This window comes from Musca vetustissima, unplaced genomic scaffold (assembly GCF_032173495.1).
Source record: "Musca vetustissima isolate MV318-11 ecotype Yass unplaced genomic scaffold, APGP_CSIRO_Mvet_v1 utg6823, whole genome shotgun sequence".
NCBI lineage: Eukaryota > Metazoa > Arthropoda > Insecta > Diptera > Muscidae > Musca > Musca vetustissima.
In genome coordinates, this window is record NW_026883386.1 from 238,306 (window position 1) to 262,566 (window position 24,261).

A 24,261-nucleotide genomic window follows, 5' to 3' on the forward strand; every position below is an offset into this window, starting at 1 on the left:
TCAATTAAATCTCTATGTTTTGGGTGGCGGGGTGGTGTATTAATATTGGGTAGGTGGTGGTCATAATGCTTCTGTGTATGACTGACTGACTGGTCGTTCGTTTTGTTTATTATATATTTTTTGCCTTTGGTTTGTATTGTTTTCTTTTCCAATCGAGTGATTCATCACATCACCCATCAGAGAGTATTTCCTCAGCCGGGTATATGCGTCAGGCATACAACACACACATACAAACACTTAAATTAAGATCCATACAAAAACGTATCAGTAATTCTAAGAAAAAAGTAGATAAACAAACAGAAAACGTAAATATATACGTAATACATACATACAAATAAATAAGAAGCTTCTTAACAATCAAACAGCAGCTAATCTAATTGGCTATTGCAAACAGGGTTGTCGTTATTTTGTGCACTATCCCCACCATTTCCATGACCAAGATATTGAGAATTGTTTGAAAATTTTTCTATGGGAAAATTTAAAATTTTTATCTATTGGGAAATAGATTTTTCCAATAGCAAACTCAATAATAAAATTACAAATTTTCTGAAAAAAAAAAATGTTTTCTACAGAAAAAAAACATAAAAATTTAAATATGTATATTAAAACCAGTGAGCGGAGCAGTATAGTCGGACGGGGCCGACCATATGATACCCTACACAACTTCCACGAAAATCTAACTTTCTGTGGTACTATATTCTGAGCTTGGACAATATTTGCACTCTCTTGACCTTCGCCGTAGGTTGTGTTGTTTTTTTTCGGATTTCAATTGTGGCCTATAGACCGAAAAAACCCCAAAAATTAAGTTTTCGGTCCACTTAAAAAATTACAGGCGTTGCCCTTGACCATACCTGGATCATCATAGACAATTTCAAAGCGATCAGCGCTCCTCTTGTGTATACTATCAACTTGTCGGGTCTATGCCCTTCAGGGGTAAATCTATACGCTATAGGATACACATTTTGTTATTTTTCACACAAAAGTCAGGGTCCATTTCACCAGCTAAATATTGACCGATCTTTATCAAAACAGGCATGCTTATCCCTTGGCCCGATCCCCTTCTCCATGCAAAAATTCGCGGAGTTTGGGCCATAATTGCGGCCTCTGGAGCGATCAGAAAAACCGACAAAAATTAAGTTTTTGGTCCATTTCATCCCCTAAATATTAAATAAACTTTTCCAGAAACAACAGGGGTCTTCAATGGCCAGAACCCATCCTACATGCAAAATTTCGTATAGATCCTTCGCGATGTTCGCGCCATAATTGCGGCTTCTGGAGCGACCAGAAAAACCGACAAAAATTTAGTATTTGTTCCATTTCATCCCCTAGATATTAACTGATCTTTACCAAAAACAATAGGGGTCTTCATTGGCCAAAACCCATCCTACATGCAACATTTCGTATAGATTGGTCCATAACTGTGGCCTGTATCGTGTTTACAAATTATAATGGACAGACGGACGGACGGACACACATGTCTAGATCGACTCAGCTAGTCGAGATATGACAATCGGTATACTTAAAGGTGGGTCTAGGACCAATATTTCGTGGCGTTACAAACTTTTGGGGCTGCACAAAGCTATAATACCCTGACAACATAGTTGTGTAGGGTATAAAAATCCTTAGAATATTTTTTTATAGACAATATATTTCTATAGAAAAAATCCTCAGAAGCTATGGTTCGATTTTAATCTTTATCTTAAATCTTTAGAAGCTAAAGACAGATTTGGTCTACAACAAAATAGTCGTTTGAAATTGGGGATCGACTTTTTTTCTTTAGAAAAAATTCTCCTTCTATAGATTATCGATTTTTTCTATAAAAAATCCTCGGAAGCTGTGGAAAAATGTTTTTCTCTAGAAAAATCCTCAGAAGCTGTAGAAATAAATCCTGAGAAGATGAGGATAAGTTTTTTTAGAGAAAAATCCTTGGAATCTTACGATAAATCTCATTTCTTGGAAGGTGAGAATAGATTTTTTCAGAAGATGAGGATGGATAGAAAAACATCCTCAGAAGTTGAGTTTGGTTTTTTTTGTATAGAAAACCATTTCTCTGAAAATGAGGATCGATTTTTTTAATAGAAAAAAATCCCCAGATGAACATTATCGTTTTTTCTCTATAAAAAATCCTCAGATATATTTTTTTCTATATGAAAAAAAAAATACTCAGATAAGGAGGTTAAATTGTTTTCTATAGAAAAATAACCTCAGAAGCTGAGGATACTTTTTTTCTGTAAAAACAAATTCTGTGTAGATGAGGATAATTTTTTTCTATCTTTCAAAATCTTTGAGAATCGATTTTTTTATAGAAAAATAAAATCCTCAGAAGATGAGGATGGACTAAAAAAAATCCCAGATGCACATTATCGATTTTTTCTATAAAAAATCCTCAGAAGCTGCAAATAATTTTTTTTCTATATGAAAAACTACTCAGAAAAGGAGGTTAATTTTTTTCTATAGAAAAAATCCTCATAAGCTGAGGATATTTTTTTTTTGGAGAAAAAAAAATTCTGAGAAAATGAGAATCGTTTTTTTTAGAGAAAATCCTTGGAAACTGATTAAATGATTTTTTTCTATAGAAAAAAATCCTCAGAATATGAGGATTGATTTTTTCCAAAGAAAAATATACTCAGGACACATTTTTTTTCTCGGAAGCTGAGGATATTTTTTTCTATAATTTTTTTCTTAGAATCTGAGAATGATTTTTTCTTATAGAAAAAAACTATCTTTATCTACAGAAAAATTAGGATTTGTTTCTATAGAAAAAACCTCAAAAGATGAGGATAGATTTTTTCGATTTTTTTTTTATAGTGGAAAAACATAATACGAAAGTTTATATTTTTACTATAGACAAAATTTGCTTTTTCTATAAAAGATCCGCAGATCTTCATTTTCCAAAATCAATCCACTGAGCCCTTGTGATTCTTCAGCAGTTCTTGACACTCACTCAATTATGTTACGTCTCGTGTATTCAAAGTCTTCTTCATGCCTTCATAACTTGACTCAAGGCGGACGAATGCAGCGCATAGCCCAACAACGTCAACACAATGGCCGTTGATGTGGGTCTACGTCGTCGTCGTGCATACGAATTAAAAAAAATGTGACAGAGAAAGCCTGAAAAGCTTTCAGAACACACATGCACTGCCTCCACGGTGTTGCACATTTGGGCTCTGCTTTTCAAAACTCAAACGAACGAACGAACAAGAAGAAGAAGAATTCGAAGCGGATGTTTCATTAAAATGAAGTTTTGTTGTAAAACAACAACATAACTTAAATATGGAAAAAGAAGAACTACATTGGACTTTTGGAGGAGCATGCAACATTATTTTTTTTCTTTTTCTGTTCAACTTCTGGTTTGCATACAAACAATGCAAAGTTCGGGCACAATGATCTTGAGGAGGCCCTGCGGCAGGCAAACAGCGTCTTGAGGAAGTTGACAGAGATAAAGACGGCGACAATGAAGACGAGAAGAAAATAAAAAAAAAATGTTTTTTATGACAACTTTTGTTAAGCTTTTTTTCTTCAACTTGTACATATGTACATACATGAGTGTGTGTGCAAGCATATAAGTATGTTTGTGTCGTCGAAGAAGAAGAAAAAATAACATATTGAAATGTGTAAATTGATGTATGCATTTTATTTTATTATTATTATTTTTTTTTTTTTTCATAAAAATAAAATACAATTATAAAAATTATAGTCCAATGGATACAACGCAAATGCTGTAATGAGGGGGAGAGAAGAATGGATAAGAGGAATATGGGGTTTGGCATGATAAGCATAAAGAGGCTTAAATCGCTGTTTTTATACGAAAAAAAAACAACAAAAAAAAATAGACAAAAATTATACGGAATTTTTTTTTAAATAATTTTCTTTGGCAATATCGGTATCGAAAGTAAAAAATAAATTTTAAATTCTTCTGCTTTTGAAAAATCTCAAAGAAAATAACATTGAGTTTCGAATGCCATTGAAAATAATTTTTATCGAATGTTTTTTGCATTAAGGTCGGAAATATGGAAACGTGACAATTTCTAGCAAAGCAAATGCGGAAGCAAGAACAAACTTTTGCATTTTCTTGATCTTGAGATAATGTAGAGCAGAAAAAATAATAGGAAATAAAATTAATATAAAAAAATAAAATACTTGCAAACATCTACAATAAAATATATTCTCGAATTTGGGCAATTGTTGGGTATTTGGTTCGCAGTTGGCATGAAATCGGAAGAACATATATATGGGGGCTATATCCAAATCTGAACCGATTTCAATGAAACTTAACACACATCTTTCTAGGCTCAATTAGGTACGCTGTACGAAATTTCAATACCATCGGACAAACATTGAGATTTGTTGTGCAGATGACACGAAATCGGGCGAAATTATATATGAGAGCTATATATCCGTGCACCAAAGTGCACGGTTTACGTAAAATCGGACGAAAATATATATGGGAGCAATATCCAAATCTCAACCGATTTCAATAAAACTTAACACACGCCATTCTATACCTAATTCGATAAGCTGTGCAAAATTTCGCGTCAATCGAATAAACGTAGCGTATTTGATGCGGCTTTTTTATGAAATCGGTCGAAAATATCTATGACAGCTATATCTAAATCTGAACCGATTTCTCTAAAATTTACTATTTGGCATTCTAGGCTCTATTTAGTGTACTGTGCAAAATTTCGTGTCAATCGGACAAAAATTGGGAGGTTCGTTCACCATTCACATAAAATCGGCCGATAGTATATATGACAGCTATATCGAAATTTAAATCGATTTTAGCGAACATTAATATCCCTCTATGTTGGCTCAATTCAAACCACTCTGCAAAATTTCATTGCAATCGAACACAATTTGGGTGTGTGGAGCAACTTTTAGTTGAAATCGGACGAAAATATATATTGGAGCTATATCTAAATCTGAACCGATTTTCACCAATTTCAATATGGTTCGTCCTTAGGCCTAATAAATAAGCTGTGCAAAATTTATTTTCATTTGGATAATAACTTCGACTCGTACTATATTTACAAATTTACAGAGGGGGGTGCGAGGACGACCTATATGCACAAATCAACTCTGGAAGTGATTCTTGTATATCCCCAAAAATTGTTATGGGTGTACTTAGCTTCGTTTTGTATGTTACAAAATTATGCACAAGGATATAGTATCCTGTAGGGTCCTCAGGGAACTGAGGATGAATTTTTCTTCATAGAAAACAAATATGCTCAAGGACCTGGGATTTTAGTTGTTATTGATAAATAGCAAAAAATATCCTCAGGAGTCCTTCAGCGGTTCAAATATTATTTTTTGCGATTAAAAATAATAACCTCAATGTTATTATTAGTATTATGGAATGAATTGAATAAATAAAATAAAATAAAAAATAAATAAATTATATAAAAATAATCCTTAGGGTTCTAAGGATGATTTTTAACCGTATGGAAAAAATTCCTCAATTTTTTTACTATAGCAAAAAAATACACTCTAAAGGTCGGAGGATGAATGGTTCTCTGTGAAAAAAATTTCTCTGTAATTTTTTACTATAGAAAAAAAAACACCCTAGTTTTCTATAAAAATTATCCCTAGGGGTTGAGAATGACATTTTTATAAACAAACTATTTTAAAAGCTGCGGATTCAGTTTTTTTTTATAGAAAAAATATTCTCTGATATATTTTTAGCTTTTCGAAATTTTGTTTTTTTAATATTTTCTATAGCAAATTTGAATTCAATAAAGTATTTCCTTACAAGTTTCATTCAATCAGTAATTCAAATTCATAATTTAATTATGAAAACAAAAATATGTTCTTCCTCTATTCGACATAACATGCTCCCCAAACATACCTCTAGCCGGCACAAGTACACACACACACACAAATTATGAATTTTTAATTCTCTTTGAAAAAAGCAAATTTCGAATTTTATTGCAAATCACACGCCAAGATGGCACACCTCAATGATAGCGCGGCAATCAAATGAAATATGAAGAATGTTTTGTGTAAATCGGCATGTGGCAGGCAGGCAAACCGGGCAAATATTGACTTCCGAGATTTTACACACACTCGGGCCAATGACCGTATGAATTAGCGTCGAATGGACAAACGAACCGACAGACATGAATTCTTTGTATTATGTGTAAAATTTGTGGATTTGCAAAATTTATTTGCTTTGCTTTACGGCGAAGTAGGGGAATGACGTCGTAATGCTGCGAAATTTCAAAATCTTTTGCCTTGTGGAGGTCGTTTGGTTGCTGCCGCTTCTTCTTCACTCCCCATTATTTGAATGATGACAACGATTTATGTTTTTGAGAAGTGTTCCCCTCTCTCTGCCTAAGATATGATAATGCATCGTGCATCAGCAACATCTTAAGATTCACCCTCACAACCGCAGACACACACTTCGCACACACACACACATCAATTTTGTGTGGCAACAATTCTCAGTATGTGGGGCTTCGAACATGATTTTCCTTCCAAGTGGGGATTTTTTTCGTATTGTTGCTGTTGTTGTTGCAGTTGTCATTTCGGTTTTTTTTTTTGGTTTTGCTTTTCTTTATTTCGTTGTGTCACAATTGGTGTTGATATATTTAATAATGCCAACAACAACAAGAACAACTAAGCGATATCATGTTGTAAGTGTTTGTGTGTAGATTTTTTTTGTATTTATGAGTCTCATATTTATCTTTAATCTGCTGGTCATAACGGTTTTAATGTGGACAGTTAGGGTTTCAAAAATGAATTTTGTAAAATATGTATGTCATTGAGAAATCGCAGTTTTTTTTCTATAGAAAAATGGATTTTAAGGCATTTATTTGGTGACATTTTTTCTATAGAAAAAGTTTCAGCCAGGAATGTTTTCTTCAGAATCTTTTTTTTTAGCTCCCTAAAATTTTTTTCCATGGATAAATTTTTCCTCAGACCTTGAGTATATTTTTCGCCTATAGATATTTTTTACTGGCGATATTTTTTTATTGGCGATATTTTTTTATTGGCGATATTTTTTCTATAGAAAAAAGAATTCAGATACATAAGTAAATTGTTCCATAGAAAAAGTCATCCTCTTACCCCTAAGAATTTTGTTTCGATAGAAAAAATTCCATCTCAGACCCCTGAGTAAGTTTGGGATATGTTTTCAATAGTGCAGGTCACATTTGTTATCGGAATGAGATGAAATTTGCCACTGCTCATTTGTTTGACCCAAGGACGAACCCTATCAACATTTCTAGAAATTGGTTCAGATTTGGGTATAGCTCCCATATGTATATTCGACCGATTTCCTTAAAATGATGCATCAAACTTCCAAAATTTCTTCGATTGTAACGATATTTCGCAGAGCGTGCCAAATTAGCTGCAAAGGGCGTTGAGTAATTTTTATTCAAATCAGTTCAGCTCCCATATAATCGTCCGATTTCACCTAAGTAATGCACCAAATACTCAACGTTTGTCCGATTGTGACAAGATTTGGCGTAGTGTTTTGAATAGAGCCTATACCGATGTATGCTAAGGTTTTCCGAATGTGACGAAATTTTGCACGGCGTACCCCAGTGAGCCTAGGCGGTCGTGTATTTAATTTTATTCAAATCGGTTCAGATTTAGATATAGCTCCCATATACAGTGGTGGCCACAGAATTAAAACATTTACTGTGGTAAACATTTTTTGATCAGCCCTCGATTCGTTTGAAGTATTTTTGAAAATTTTTTAATTCAGAACACTTCGATATACTGCACTTAAGAGATTTAGTGTGGAAATGGAAAATTATTTCATGCAATTTTTCCATAAATAACGGTTTTTATGAAAATACATCGACTTTGAAGTGGCCATATAATTAAAACATTGTGTAATTTTTTACTTTACTGCATTTTTTTTTTTAATATTTTTTAAAAAAGCTCTTTAATTTAGTTAAATTATGTAAACTAAGCACCGATAAAATCATTTACTGATAAAAATTTTTGAAAAAAATCTGTAAAATCTATCAAATTGCCAAAAATTTGTACAGTACACCTTACATTCAGAAAATAACCCTTATTATAGAAAATAAAGGTCCGAATGCACCAGAAATTGCTAGAATTAGTAAAAAACAATAAATAATTCTCAAAATAAATAAATATTTGAAATAAAAACTTAAAAAATGGGAATTAACCTAAAGGAACGATTCAATTTCAATAGCCTTTATTGAAGAAGGCCGGAATATTTTTGCAGTATGTGAGGAAATATCGATTGATATTGGCATTTATTACATCAAATCGATTGTTCGAGTAGTACAGAATATATTTTATCAAAAAATATACCAGTCACAACAGAAAGAACAGAGATCAATGCCTATGTTGACGAGTAAAAGATTCCGCCACACAGCAGCATTTTTGATGCTCAACACAAGACTTTAAATATTTGTCAAATTGTAAAATTTTTCTTTCTTTTAGGCTAAAATAGATTAAATGGGCATTATTCTCTCCAAAAAATATTATTTTGGAAAAATATTGTCATGTTCAATAGATTTGAAGGGTCAAGAGTTAACCATCAAACATGCTGCTGTGTACCAGAAACGTTTTCTCGTCAACATAGGTGTTGATCTCTGTTCGTTCTGTTGTGACTGATAAATTTTTTGATTAAATATATTCTGTACTACTCGAACAATCGATTTGATATAATAAATACCAATATCAATCGATATTTTCTCACATACTGCAAAAATATTCCGGCCTTCTTCAGTAAAGGCTATTGAAATTGAATCGTTCCTTTAGGTTAATTCCCATTTTTTGAGTTTTTATTTCAAATATTTATTTATTTTGAGAATTATTTATTGTTTTTTACTAATTCTAGCAATTTCTGGTGCATTCGGACCTTTATTTTCTATAATAAAGGTGATTTTCTGAATGTTAGGTGTACTGTACAAATTGTTGGCAATTTTGATAGATTTTACAGATTTTTTTCAAAAATTTTTATCAGTAAATGATTTTATCGGTGCTTAGTTTACATAATTTAACTAAATTAAAGAGCTTTTTTAAAAAATATTAAAAAAAAAATGCAGTAAAGTAAAAAATTACACAATGTTTTAATTATATGGCCACTTCAAAGTCGATGTATTTTCATAAAAACCGTTATTTATGGAAAAATTGCATGAAATAATTTTCCATTTCCACACTAAATCTCTTAAGTGCAGTATATCGAAGTGTTCTGAATTAAAAAATTTTCAAAAATACTTCAAACGAATCGAGGGCTGATCAAAAAATGTTTACCACAGTAAATGTTTTAATTCTGTGGCCACCACTGTATATTATCGACCGATTTTATCTAAGTGGTGCACCAAATAACCAGCGTTTGTTCGATTATGGCGAAATTTTGCACAGCGTACTAAATTAAGCCTAGAAATACATGAATGAAATTTTATTCAAATCGGTTCAGATTTCGATATAGCTCCCATATATATTTTGGCCCGATTTTATCTAAGTAGAGCGCCAAATTCGCAAATGTTGTCCGATTGCGAAGAAATTTCGCATAGCGTTCTGAAGTGAGCTTATATCGATGTGTGTTAAGTTTTATTGAAATCGCTTCAGATTTAGATATAGCCCATATATATTTTTGACCGATTTCCTGTAAAAAGCTCACCAAATATACACCGTTTGCCCGATTGCGACGAAATATAGCATAGCGTTCTGAATTGAGCCAATATCGATGTGTGATAAGTTCTATTAAAATCGCTTCTGAATTGGATATAGCTCCCATATATATTTTCGATCGATTTCATGAAAATATTTACATAATATCTATGGTTTGCCCGATTGTGATAAGAATTTTCGCAGCGTAACAAATTGAGCCTAGAAATACTTGTATGAAATTTTATTGCAATTGGTTCAGATTTAGATATAGCTTTTTTCGCCTGATTTCTTCTAAGTAGAGCACCAAATTCGCAAATATAGCTCCCATATATATTTTAGTCCGATTTCGTACCCTCTGCCTACGTCGCTGCCTCCAATATATATTTTCCACCGATAACATCGATTATGGTTGGGAATTCACTTGATCCGCAAATGTTGAGGATCACTTTTGCATTCGAGAGAACATTTTCACTTGCTGAGAATCTTTCTATACCCATACTGACCTCATTGGTTTTACTATTATTTTATTTTTTTGAATTTTTTCTTTGCAAAAAACAACCTCGAAAAAATTATATTATTCTTTTGTATGACAGAATTTAATTGACATACGGATAAGCCAAGCTCCATCCATTGTTGTTACGGTTGCTGTTGCTTAGAACTGAAAAAAGGGGAATGGACTCAAAAGTTGAACTAATCAAAATCTCAACTACATCACTTCGCTGGTGCAAATATTTTTATTATCTCTTGTAAAAAAATAAACGTAATTAAATTTAACTTGAAACCCCAAGCCCCTCACAAATCTCACCGCTTACCTAACCTCCGAGAATTATAATTTTGCTAGAAATAATTTCTAGCATCGCACATTTTTATGAGGTGTTAATATGCCCATAAAAAAGCCCAAAACTAAAAGAGAATTTGCAAATTCCGACAGAGCATCACGAGAGGAACATCTGATGAATTCTCTGGAGGGTAGAGAATTCATCAGATGATTCTCTGTTGGGTAGATGTACGTGCCTCCATTGCTGCTGTTATTCCATGGCTAGTGTTTTAGTTTTGTTTTTGACTTTTCAACAAATTGTCGGAAATTCTAATTTTCAATGATCATGTGTGTGTGACAAAAAGGAGAGGCAGATTGGTGAATAAAGGGGGAGAGGTGGCCTGGGAGGTAGTTAGCTTAAACGTGAATGAACATCGGCACTGCTTGTGTTGTTTTCAAACTACTATGGTTTTGGTCAGCGAAAAAAAAAAACTGAACCCTGAACCCTCTGTACAACACCACCACTCAACACTCTTAATGAAAATGTTTCCAATAAATTGAACGAATGATAAATGACCCACCGACCAAGCGACTCGGCGAACTTAAATGTGTAACAGCAACAAAGTCCATCATAAAAAAATGATCTTTTAACGGAAATCAAATGTGTGTTACAAGGGTCAACAATAGACAGCGAGAGGGACAGACAGACAGAACGCACTGTCACCTAACAGCAAAAATAATAAAAATAAAAACAAGGTTAATTCAATATCCAAAGTTTAGCAAATTGAAATCGTGAGAGGAAATGACAATAACAAATAAAAACAAAATCATCAGGTAACTGAGATGGGGATTCATATTTACTGACAATTTCGACTCGAAAAAAGCATAAAATCGCACGAAAATATATATGGGAGCTATATCCAAATCTGATGCGATTTTCACGAAAGTTAACACACATTATTCTAGACTTATTTCAATATGCCGAGCCAAATTTCGTGCAAATCGCAAGATATATAGGGACTTTGGCGCCCAATTTCCTTTAAATCGGACGAATAATATATATGGGACCTATATCTGAACCGATTTTCACGAAACTTAACACACATCCCTCTGAATCAATTCAGTTCGATATGCCAAATTTCGTAGAAATCGAAATTTATATAGTGACTTTGGTGCACCATTAACATAAAATCGGACGAAAATGTCTATGGGAGCTATATCTAAATCTGAACCGATTTTCACGAAAGTTAGAACACCTCATTCTACACATAATTCAATATGCTTTGCCAAATTTCGAGGAAATTCAAAGATATATTCCCAATTTCATTAGGGTTCGTCCTTGGGCCAAATGAATTAATTGTGCCTAATTTCATCCAATTCGGATCATAAATGCGGCCTTTACATACATGGATAAATCGACTCAGATACTATGCATATTGTCAAAAGGAACCTCGTTTCCTTTTGCCTGTTACAAACATAGACATAATACCCTATATTATGTGGTGAAGAGTATAAAAATTCTCATTTACTGAAACTCAAATTTTGTTCCATAGACACAAAATCTTACTGAGTTACTGAGCTTCATTTTTATGGACACAAATTATAAAAATCTACAATAAAAAATCGACAGATGAGGTTAGTTGTTTTCTTTCGTAAAATCCTCAGGTAACTGAATTTCGTTTTTTTTTACAGAAAAATATTCTCTTAATTGAAGCTTCAATATTTCCTACTAAACAAAAATCCTCAGCAAATTGAGTCATAATTTATATTTATAGATACAAAAACTTCTCAGTTAGCTGAGACCTAATTTTTTTCTATAGAAAAAGAAAAATAATCGAAATTCTGGATTTTTATCTCTTGTGAAACCAGATTTTTCCCAAAAAATCCATAATTAAATAAAGATTATTTTTTCAAATCAGATTAAAAATAATATTTTTAAATTTTAAATTTAAAAAGCCCAACGGAAATTTTTAAATTTTCCGTTGGGCTTTTGTTGCTTGTATCGACATTTATCTGTTATATTGTATTTGGCATTTATATCAAAATAATTTGGAAAATACATACGCGAATTTTATAACATCAACGCAGATGTAGTAACTGAGCCATTGAGTGAGCGGGAGAGACCACTGTTGTAAACAAGAGAAACAGTAGACAAGCAAACGATTGCAAAACTAACAACCAACAAGTGTGAGAGTGGCAGAGGACAATACCAAAACAAAACACAGCCGAACGTTGGATGATGGTGATGGATTTTTTCCATGGGAAGCATACATTTGTTTTTGCCAACAAAGAAAGAGAGAGAGAGAGAAATAAATGACTGCAAGTAGTAGTAAAGTAGAGGGAGATATGAAAATAGTTTTGATATTAATGAAATGTTTACATTTTTTTATTGGAAAAAATCGTGGCTTTCTTATGATTATAATAATTTTTGACTTGTATTCTATACGAAGTACATGTACAATATCGAAATAATTTGGAAAATACATATGCGAATTTTATAACATCGATGCATAGGTCAGTACCAGTGTATCAGAAATAAAGAAACAATGGAATGCAAAATTAGTCTCCATAGAGTGAGTAGACAGACCGCTGATGTAAACAAGAGAAACAAACGATTGCAAAACTAAGAACCAGCAAGTGTGGAGAGAGGCAGAGGACGATACCAAAACGCAATGATACCAACGATACCAAAAGAGAGAGAGAGAGAGAGAAATAAATGAGCACTTGCGCTTGTGGTAAAGTAGAGCAAAATATGAACATTGTTTTGATATTAATGAAATGTTTAAATTTTTGTTGGAAAAAATAGTGGCTTTCTCATGATTATAAGAATTTTTACTTGTTTTCTATACGAAGTACATGTAAAATATGGAAAAAAAAATAAACAATGAATAAAATTATGAAAGTATTCATTTTTTTGGAAATATATTTTTTAACCATCCTCAAAGACCTTAAAAATTATTTAAATAAAATCCACTCCTCGAGTAGAACTTGAAAAAATATTTGAATAAAATCAAGGTCTACCTTGAAGGAAATATTTAAATAAAATCCACTCTTCGAGTAGACCTTGGAAAAAAAGATTTAAATGAAATCCACACCTCGAGTAGACCTTGAAAAAGAAAACTGCTGTCTAAAATTTCCTTTAACGGAAATCTAAGTTTCCTATAAAAAATCATTGCTCATCTAAACTGAGCACTAATTTATTTTGCATTTCAAAAACATTTTTTGTATTTGAAAATTTTGTTGTTATTGTAATTTTTTTGTTTTTATTTTTTTGCATTTGATTTGAGGGCATTTGACGTTTATGTGGCAGAAAAAAATTACAAATAATAGTTGCAAATAGTCCACCATCCGATTAGGAGGTTGCTTGTTTAGCGATCTGGTTTTGATTTAATTAAAACACTTTTGTCGAGATCGCTCACTTTGTTGTCATAAAAATTGCTTCAGTGAAAGTAAAAGTAATTATAAATTATCCACAACTACTTTCGGATTTGAAATTAAATCAGCAAAACAACTAAATGTGATTGTCTAATTTGTGTTTTTTTTTCTCCTGTCTTTTTTTTAGCTAAATGCAATTTCGATCAAGACGATAAACCGCATCGCCTCAGCCTGGATGTTGGTGATGCTGTCGTTATATTAAAGGAGACAACACATTGGTATTATGGATATAAACAGAGGTAAGTGCGAGATAAATATAATGTTAGTTATACATATGATTATTTGTCAAGATTTCGAATTGGTGTTGAAATTCAAAAAAATAAGACCAGATGATATATTAAATTTATGTTGGAGCCTAATTCGTGATATTTATATCACAGATACCGGGGGAAAATATACCAGAGAAGAGGGCAATATGATTTTTTTACCTGCAGGATAATAGTGATTCCATTCAAAAAAGTTAAACCTCATGTTATTCGTTACACAATATATAATGTTAACACTTACAGAAGTGACCACTTCGGAGAACTCGTAAATCGATTAACTAATGATTTGTGTATAAAAATCGGTTCCATTTTGTATACCCTTTACCACACTGGGTGTTATGTCTTTGTACATGTGCTAGTAACAGGCAAAAGGAAAAGAGATAGACTCACGGTTCCTTTTGAGAATATACATAGAATCACTTTCTGAGTCAATTTATGCATGCATGTCAGACCGTCTGTCTGTCTACGTTAAATAGTAAACAAAGTACAGGTCGCATTTATAATCTGATTTGGATGGAATTTGGTACAGCTCATTTATTTGGCCTTAGGACAAACCGTATTGAAATTGAGGTAAATGGTGCACCAAAGTCCCTATATATCTTTCGATTTGCACGAAATTTGGCATAGTGTACTGAATTGAGGTTAGAATGGTGTGTGTTAGGTTTCGTGAAAATCGATTCATATTTAGATATAGCTGCCATATATATTTTCTTGTGATTTTATGTGAATGGTGCACCAAAGCCCCTATATTTATTTCGATGTGCACGAAAATTTGCATGGCGTAATGAATTGTGTCTGGAATGATGTGTGTTAAGTTTCGTTATAATCGGTTCAGATTTAGATATAGCTCCCATATATATTTATACCCTCAGTCTTATGGCTAATAAGGGTATAAACACTTTGTTATCGCAAAAATGTGCCTCATCGAGATATTGGTTTCTTTGGACCAAATCCGTTTCAGAAAATTTCGAATCGATTTACAAAAGTCCATCCGTCCGTTGTCCGCCTGACTGGCGACTGATGCGAACGATAATTCTCGAAGGAAATAATCAATTTCATCTAATCTTTGCACATCTTATTATTTCTATCAAACTTAGTTCAAATTCGAAGATGGGGAATATCGGTCCACTGCTTCTGGTACCTCCCACACAAATGGTCAAAATTGTGCAAACAAATAATTTTATAATATCATGCGAACGGACTATCATATTTGAACCAAACTTTGTACATCCTATTATCTTAACCAAGCCTAGATGAAGTCCGAAGATGGAACCCATTATTTACTCCTTCTGGTAGCTGCCCCACAATGGGTCAGAATTTTCATCATTTATAAATCCAATATCCGATTTGAATTAAACTTTGCACAACTTTTTATCTTGACCAACTAGATCAAGTCCGAAATTGGTACCTCTCCCCAAAAAAGGGTCTATATTATATACAATGCTAATTTTTATTTAAAGCGAATTTGATTGATGTTAAATCCGAAACCATTTTGATAGGAACTTATATTAAACGAATAATAAAAGCTGTGTATAACTCTGAAGATCTCCACAAACCATAGGCTGGAGGTATAAATCCAATTGAGTTCTTTTGTAGTTGTAAGCGGAAACTGCTGATTTTTTCCCTATAAAAAATACTTAGCTAGGATCTGTGGATATTTTTTCTGTAGAAAAATACATAATTTTTTTTAAATCCTATGGATAAATCCTTTAATCGAATTCAGATTTCTTTGAAGTAGTCGCTTCTGTCTGCGATCTATTGATTTTTTTTCTATAGGAATAAACAATTTATGTGGAACCTGAGGACTGCTGATATTTTTTTTATAGAAATAAATATTTCCGATTAATTTGAGATCTTCTGATTTTTTTCTATGAAAATAAATCCGACAATTTTGAGTTCTTTATTTTTTATAAATAATAATATTATTACACAATCTGAAATGTTGCACCAAATTTGTTTTGTTTGTATACCCAAAAAATAAGCCGATGTAAACAATTTCTGTTGATTTAAGAATATCAAGAAATTTAATGCAATAATCACGTTTTTTTCTTGGATAACAAAAACAAATGACGTAATCTCTTGGTATTTGAGTTATTTAACAAAACATTATTTTTTGTGGGTTTAAATCTGATACCAAAAACAACTCAAACTCGCGGTGTTTATTTTGGATCAGTTTTTTTCTGGTAAATATTTCCCTCATTCTATGCCAGTTTACCTTTCGCACTGTCTTAATCCATGTTTAAATCTCAAAAATAAATTTACCTCAAGAAAAAAGTTTCTTATCATTGATTCCGAACAAAATCAAAACAAACCCTTTTCCATACAAAAAATCAAATCAAATTTCCTTAACGTTTGCTGTTTGTTCGGAATATGAAGAATGAGTTTGCCTGCATGGTCTGTGTGCTCGACTTTTGCTAAATACCTTTCGGGGTTTTTTTGTATGTCTGGCTTCTTATCAGATTGGCGGTATTGTCTTTCAATATTATGACAAAAATTTTTGTGTTGCAACATACATACTTACATTTGGTTATGTATTTTGGCTAAAGTTAAGGATGCAAGACCAAGATTTGAATGTTTTGATTTGAAAGAGAGGAGCAAATTCCTTGTAAATCAAATGAGGGACAGAATAGAAACATGGAAAAAAATATTTTTGGGAATTATATTACATTCAAAATCATTATAAGATACAATATTGAGGTTTTTTATGTGAAAAAATCCACATTTTTTTGTCAGAATATTAAATAATTCTTAATTATTAGAGATCTGATAACCAAATTAGTCCTACATTTTTTCCTATTGTATGTCTGAATACTCGAGGTCTGTGTAGTTTTTTTTTCTATAAAAAAAACCAGTAAGGAAAGTACTAAAGTCGGACTGGGCCGACTATATGATACCCTTCACCACTTTGGAAATATTCTACATATGTATCCTAAAAGACTTCGCCTTTTTGAAGGAACATTGACATGCAATTGAACGAATTTAAACATATGAACTTAATCTATATCTAAACGGATTAACATTAATCCCTACACATGTCATTGTGCAACCTATGTACTGTTTAAAATTGAATTCCAATCAGACGCCCATTGACTATTTGGTGTACAATTAACATGACTAAGTCAAATTATATATGGAAGCTATGCTATATCTGAACCGACTTCAAGGAAACTTGCCGGCGATTAATTTATATTAATTTGCGTACGTTGTTCCGATCGGCCTAGCTATGGATCTTATGTGCATCATTTACTTTAAATCGGACGAAAATATATATGGGAACTATATCTAAATCTGAACCAATATCCACGAAACTTAGCACACATCATTCTAGACTCCATTCAGTACGCTGTGCCAAAATTCGTACAAATCGAATGTTTTTTTGGGACTTTGGTGTACCATTTACCTAAAATCGGGCGAAACTATATATGGGAGCTATATCTAAATCTGAACCGATCTGCGAAACTTAGCACACATCATTCTAGACAAAATTCAGTACGCTGTGCCAAATGTTGTGCAAATCGAAAGATATTTAGGGACTTTTGTGCATCATTTACCTAAAATCGGGCAAAACTATATATGGGAACTATATGTAAATCTGAACCGATTTTCACGAAACTTGGCACACATCATTCTAGACTTAATTCAGTACGCTATGCCAAATTTCGTGCAAATCGAAAGATATATAGGGACTTTGGTACACCATTTACCTTAAATCGGATGAAGATATATACGGGAGCTATATCTAAATCTGAACCAATTTTCACGAATCTTAACACACGTCATTCTGCACATAATTCAGTACGATATGCCAAATTTCGTGCAAATCGAAAGATATATAGGGACTTTGGTGCACCATTGTCCTTAAATCGGACGAAAATATATATGGGAGATATATCTAAATCTGAACCGATTTTTCCCAATTTCAATAGGGCTCGTCCTTGGGCCAAACAAATGAGCTGTGCCAAATTTCATCCAATTCGGATCATAAATGCGAAGTGATTCTATGCATATTCTGGAATTTAGTAGAAGGACTTTAAAATAGTTAAGAAAAAAAATCAAGGCCTATAGAAGGGGTCTGAAAAAATATTTTTAAAAAATCGACGCCTGCAGACGGGAACTAAAACATATTTTTTAAAAATCCACGCTTTAAAAATATTTAAAAAATACACGCCTTTAAAATATGTTTTAATCTTTTTTTAAATCCTCTCCTTTAGAAGGGCTATATAGTAGTGACTTCAAAAAAATGTTTTTTTTTTTAATTTTCTTTTAATACAGAAAATAGTTTTTTAATCGTCGTTAAAAACTGTTATACTGTGTATAACAGTTAGAAAAATTTTTTTTTTTAATTTTTTTATTACAGAAAATATTTTTTTAATCGCCGTTAAATTTTAAAATATCAAATAGTTTTTTTCTTAACTGTTATACTGTGTATAACAGTTTGAAAAAACTGTTATACTGTGTATAACAGTTAGAAAAACTGCTATACTCATTAAAAATATGTATGTGAAAAACCACCGAATAATAATTTATTTATTTAGTAACAGAAAAACCTCCAGAAAAAATATTCTCACATTTCCCAAACAAACACCATTCACGGTTCTGAAATATTGCCTTCAAATTATAACACTTTCTGAAGTACATAAAACTCCAAAAGAAGAAAATGAAACAAATAAGAAACATTTGTGTTTGCATAACCTCGAAACATTTCCCATAAAATCTCATTTGGTCCAATGTGGCACAAACTATCAAGAAAAAATATCCTTTTTGTGTTTTATCGCCGACCTTTATTTTGCCATGGATCAATGGTGTTGAGTGTGGAAGCATATTGTGCTACAGACTGGGAAAAATACAAATTTTCCCATTTTGTGTGCACGAGTGTGTGTGTTTGTGTACACTTTGTGCCTGGCATATTGATACAGTTGTTGGATGCTGAGGACTGATTACTTTTTTTTCTGTCTGTTAACCTTTTGGTCTTTCCCTCCGATTGTTTTGCAGCAAACAGGCATCTTTCATTATTTTCCTAAATGTGTGAGTGTATGGGTTTGTGTGTGTTGATGTGTTTGTATTTATTGTTAGATCTTTGCCGTTATCAAAATTGGTGTATCTGTGTGATTTCGCTGGAAGTCCTCCGCTTTGATGGAAAACCAAAAACAGAAGCCTTTATAATTTTTATTGTCGATTGACCGTCCGACCGACCATTGTGTACTCTCTCTCTCTAAAAAAATATGTTTGTGGTTTCTTCTGCATGCATTCATTCCTATTCAAATAATGGTGTGGTTTGTTTTGCGTCTGAAGCGGTCTCTACTTTTTTTTAAATAAATAAACAAATCAAATATTTGACCTCTTTCTGATAGATTTTCGTTGGCTTCGCTGACCCATAAATTATTTTTGTACTTCGTTTTTTTTTTTTTTTTTTTTTTTTGTATAGCGGTTGTTATATTTTTTGTTGTTTATTCTGGAAATTCTTTAAATTGTTTTCCATAACCTTCTCTTTCAATGGGAATTGAAATTGTGAAAAAGAAGAAGAAAAAACAATACCGAACCGAACGACACTAATCATCAACAATACCATCATTAATCAGTTTGGTTGGAAAGAATAAGGCAACGGCATAGAACTAAAGCAAAGAAGGCAACTGATAAGAACCCACCAATACACTGAGAGAAATTAATAATAATAATAATTGTAACAGTAACGGTCCGAGTCTACTGGACGTCTTGCGCGTTGATACCATCAGCTTGGTCTTCTCGCCGTTTACTGCCAGACCCACTTTGGTAGACTCCTTCTCAATTTGTTCAAAGGTGGCTGTTACCGCTCGCAATGTTCGACCTATCATATCGATGTCATCGGCGTAGGCGAGTAACTGGTGTTGTTTGGTGTGCAGAGTGCCATTTTTGTTCACCTTTGCGTCTCGTATGACCTTTTCACGACAAACTGTCACCTGAATTCTCGTTCGGTATTGAAGGGCTCCGATAGGTCCCTTCCGACTTTAACTGCAGACCTTGTGTCACTTAAAGTTATCCCGCATAGCCGTATTAATTTTGCAGGAATGCCGAACGTAGACATGGCTTTAAACACCTCTGAATGGAATGGGGCTGTCGAATGCGGCTTTATAGTCGACTAATAGATGATATGTGTCGGTGTGTTTTTCGTGTGTCTGTTCCAGGAATTGGCGCAGGGTGAAAATCTGGTCAATGGGGGATTTGCCAGGTCTGAAGCAGCATTGGTATGGTCCAATAATGTCATTGACTGATCATTGGCTTCAATCGTTCACACAGCACGCTGGATAGCACTTTATATGCGATAGGAAGGAGACTAATTCCTCTATAGTTGGCACATATCGTCTGGTCTCCTTTTTTCTTCCAATCGTTGGGATGCTGAGGTTCCAATCGTTGGGCATGCTTTCCTCTAGCCAAATTGTACTTTATTATTGTTCAGCCGCTGGTGCATGCATCTGACCACCAGTCTTGAATAGTTCGGCTGGTAACCCATCGGCACCTGCTGCTTTATTATTGTTCAGCCGATTCTCACCTCATCTTGGCTAGGTGGTATACACTCTTTACCATCATCTCTTATTGGTTCTGGGGTATCTTCTTCACCGCAAATATTTGATACCAGAACCTTTTCAAAATGCTCCTTCAGATCCTCAACACGCTGTCTGTATCTGTCAGCAGGTTTCCTTCTTCATCTCTACAGGAGGATGTGCCTGCACCGAAACCTTCGGTTTGGTGTTTTGCTCATTGGTAAAATTTCCGGACTTCATTCTGACTCCTGTACATCTCGATTTGTACGTTTCTCCTCTCTCCTTTAATCCCGATAATTCTCCATAACATTACGTGTTGCTACTGGGTTGTCCTATACATTGCGTTTTTCACATCAGTAGCATTACGACACTCCTAATCATACCATAGGTTTCTCGGTGGTGGTTTTTGGTACCCAAGTGTTGCTTTTGCTGCAGTATGTAGGGAGTGGGCAATTCCCTGCCATTGTGCTTCTATAAAATTATCGGGGCAAGAAGTGCTTTCGTCAAGCAGGTGGCTATGTCTGTAATGGGGTCTGAAAAATATTTTTCAGAGAAACATGTCTCTAATATAGTCTTGAAAAAAATTTTAATTTACGTCTATAGCAGAGGCTTCAAAAAATAGTATTTAAAATGCACGCTTTTCTGTAGTTCTCCAAAAATCCATGCTCTTAAAGTTCCTTCGAAAATTATATTTTTTAAAAAAATTTGGTTTGCCGTATTTTTTTTTAATATCCATAACCCTGGATATTAAAGGTCTTCCATAATATTTATACCCTTCAGCACACTGTGGTACAGGGTATTATATCTTTGTGCATATGTTTGTAACAGGTTTAGATATAGCTCCCATATATATCTTCGTCCGATTTAAGGTAAATGGTGTACCAAAGTCCCTACATATCTTTCGATTTGCACGAAATTTGGCATAGGGTACTGAATTGAGTCTTGAATGATGTGTGTCAAGTTTCGAAAACATTGGGTCAGATTAAGATATAGCTCCTATACACGTACTAAAATTTGTATGTAGAATATACCCAAAGTGGTGAAGGGTATCATATAGTCGACCCAGTCCGACTTTACTACTTTCCTTGCTGGTTTTATTTTATTTTTTATAATTTCATCTGACATTTTTCTTTCTTCTTCCTCTTGTTCTTGTCCATCTCTGACCATTAAACGGATGGATGGATGCTCGCTGTGCTGGGCTCTTAAGTACAGCAATTATTCATGTTACTGATATTATTTATGGGTTTTCTCTCTTCTTATGCGTTTTACTTTTACACGATTTTTGTTTTATGACAACCCCCTCGCACTTCAATATGAATTATTTTCTAGTTGAATTATGCGTTCTTCTGTTATTCCATTTTTATTCTTCATTCGTTTCATTTTCGAGTGATAAGAAATGGTTATTATTTTTGTATGCACTTCTTTTATGATAGCTAAGCGACAACATATTTTTTTGTTGCAGGTCCCATTTTGTTGTTGTTGTGTAGTAGAAAGTTAATGTATTTTCCACTCTCCATCCCTTCATTCCTATTGATTTTTTTCCAAAATGTTGACACAAAATTCATTAAAATCATAAAAAACCAATAAAATTAATATTTTCCAGTTTTATGGTCATTTTATGAAGTACCCTAGAAAAATTGTTCTGGCTTTTAAAAATAAATTTTAATTGTTTTTGTTTTTACTTTTAGTTAAATTTTGAAAATGAAATTAATTTTCATTTTAATCGCAGAAAAAATATTGAAATTGTTTTCACTTTGTGACAAAGGGTGGGATACAATGGCATATTATTTTATCTTCGAAGCCTCTACTAAACTTAAAAATATTCCTTTAAAAATCCACGCCTTTAGCAGAGGTCTGAAAAATATTCCTTTAAAAATCCACGACGAGCTGCAGCAGGGAGTCTTTCATAGAAGAGCTGAAGCAGGGAGTCTTTCATAGACGAGCTGCAACAGGGGGTCTTTCATAGACGAGCTGCAGCAGGGAGTCTTTCATATACGAGCTGCAGCAGGGAGTCTTTCATAGACGAGCTTCAGCAGGGAGTCTTTCATAGACGAGCTGCACCAGGGAATCTTTCATAGACGAGCTGCAGCAGGGAGTCTTTCATAGACGAGCTGCAGCAGGGAGTCTTTCATAGACGAGCTGCAGCAGGGAGTCTTTCATAGACGAGCTGCAGCAGGGAGTCTTTCATAGACGAGCTGCAGCAGGGAGTCTTTCATAGACGAGCTGCAGCAGGGAGTCTTTCATAGACGAGCTGCAGCAGGGAGTCTTTCATAGACGAGCTGCAGCAGGGAGTCTTTCATAGACGAGCTGCAGCAGGGAGTCTTTCATAGACGAGCTGCAGCAGGGAGTCTTTCATAGACGAGCTGCAGCAGGGAGTCTTTCATAGACGAGCTGCAGCAGGGAGTCTTTCATAGACGAGCTGAAGAAGGGAGTCTTTCATAGACGAGCTGCAGCATAGAGTCTTTCATAGACGAGCTGCAGCATAGAGTCTTTCATAGACGAGCTGATGCAGGGAGTCTTTCATAGACGAGCTGATGCAGGGAGTTTTTCATGAAGCAGGAAATCTTTCAAAGACTTGTTGCAGCAGAGAATCGTTCTTTGACGAGTTGAAGCAGTATTTGATAGAGTCTTTTATACACGAGCTGAAGGCCTTGGAGCCTTTCATACAAGCACTAAAGGTCTGGGAGTCGTTCATAGACAAGCTGAATATCTGGGAGTCTTTCATAGGCGAGCTGAATATCTAGGGGTCTTTCAAAGACTAGTAGAAGCAGGAAAACTTTCAACGACTTGTTGAAGGAGGGAATCGTTCGTTGACGATTAAAAATAGTCTTTCATAGGCTAGCTGAAGTGCCGGTAGTCTCTAATAGACCACCTAAAGGTCTTTTGTAAGCGAGCTGAGGGGAGTCTTTCATAGAAGAACTGAAGGCCTGGAGTCTTTTATAATCTGTCTTTATAGACTCCCTACAGATGAGCTGAGGGGAGTTTTTCATTGATGAAATTAAGGGATTATTTATAAAGGATCTCAGGAGGTCTTTATAGACAATATGAAGAGAAGATCTATAGTTTACGTAAAAAATCAAAATCCACCCAAAGAAATTAAGACCCAGACATCTTTCCTGCCTACCATGGAAATTGCCCATAGCTCTAGCACTTAACTCACCCATCGCATTTCTAATAGAATTAAAAATTGATTGATGACTTTATTTATTTGTTCTACGCCTTCTTAAATACCCCGCCAAAAATCGACTTCGAAAATTATGCTACTTATGTATGAATGATTGATTGATGACATTGAGCTTAACATTGGCCGCTGGTCATCATCATCATAACATCGTAACGACTGTTGATTTCATATCGAAAACTACAACAACAGCAAAAACAAATCAATGACAATTAATTAAAGAAAGACGAAAAAACAACAACAAAAAAGGGGTTAATATTGAAGGTCAATTGGCGATGTGGACATGTGTTGCATTAACATCGCCAAGTGACATTTTCTTCATGATTCTGATCTACCCAAAAAAATAAAATATGACACAAATTAAACATTTTTTTCTAAAACTTCCTCAAATTGCCGGGTGATGGGGTCTCTTCAACGGTTTTTTGTACTGTTTTAGAGATGACACAATTTTCAAATATGAAATAAATTAGCGGATGTGGTGTGCTAGTAGTTGGAGAGGGATCCATCATC

General features: G+C 33.8%; 1 protein-coding gene across 1 annotated transcript in view; it reads left to right on the forward strand.

Annotated features, from left to right (window-relative positions):
• The window catches only part of LOC133330258 (dedicator of cytokinesis protein 1), a 91,992-nt gene that overhangs the window by 44,786 nt on the left and 22,945 nt on the right, over positions 1 to 24,261 (forward strand). Inside the window, exon 3 of the mRNA XM_061538716.1 lies at positions 13,855 to 14,025. Coding sequence (XP_061394700.1) covers positions 13,855 to 14,025 — 171 coding nt within the window. The remainder of the gene's footprint in view (positions 1 to 13,854; positions 14,026 to 24,261) is intronic.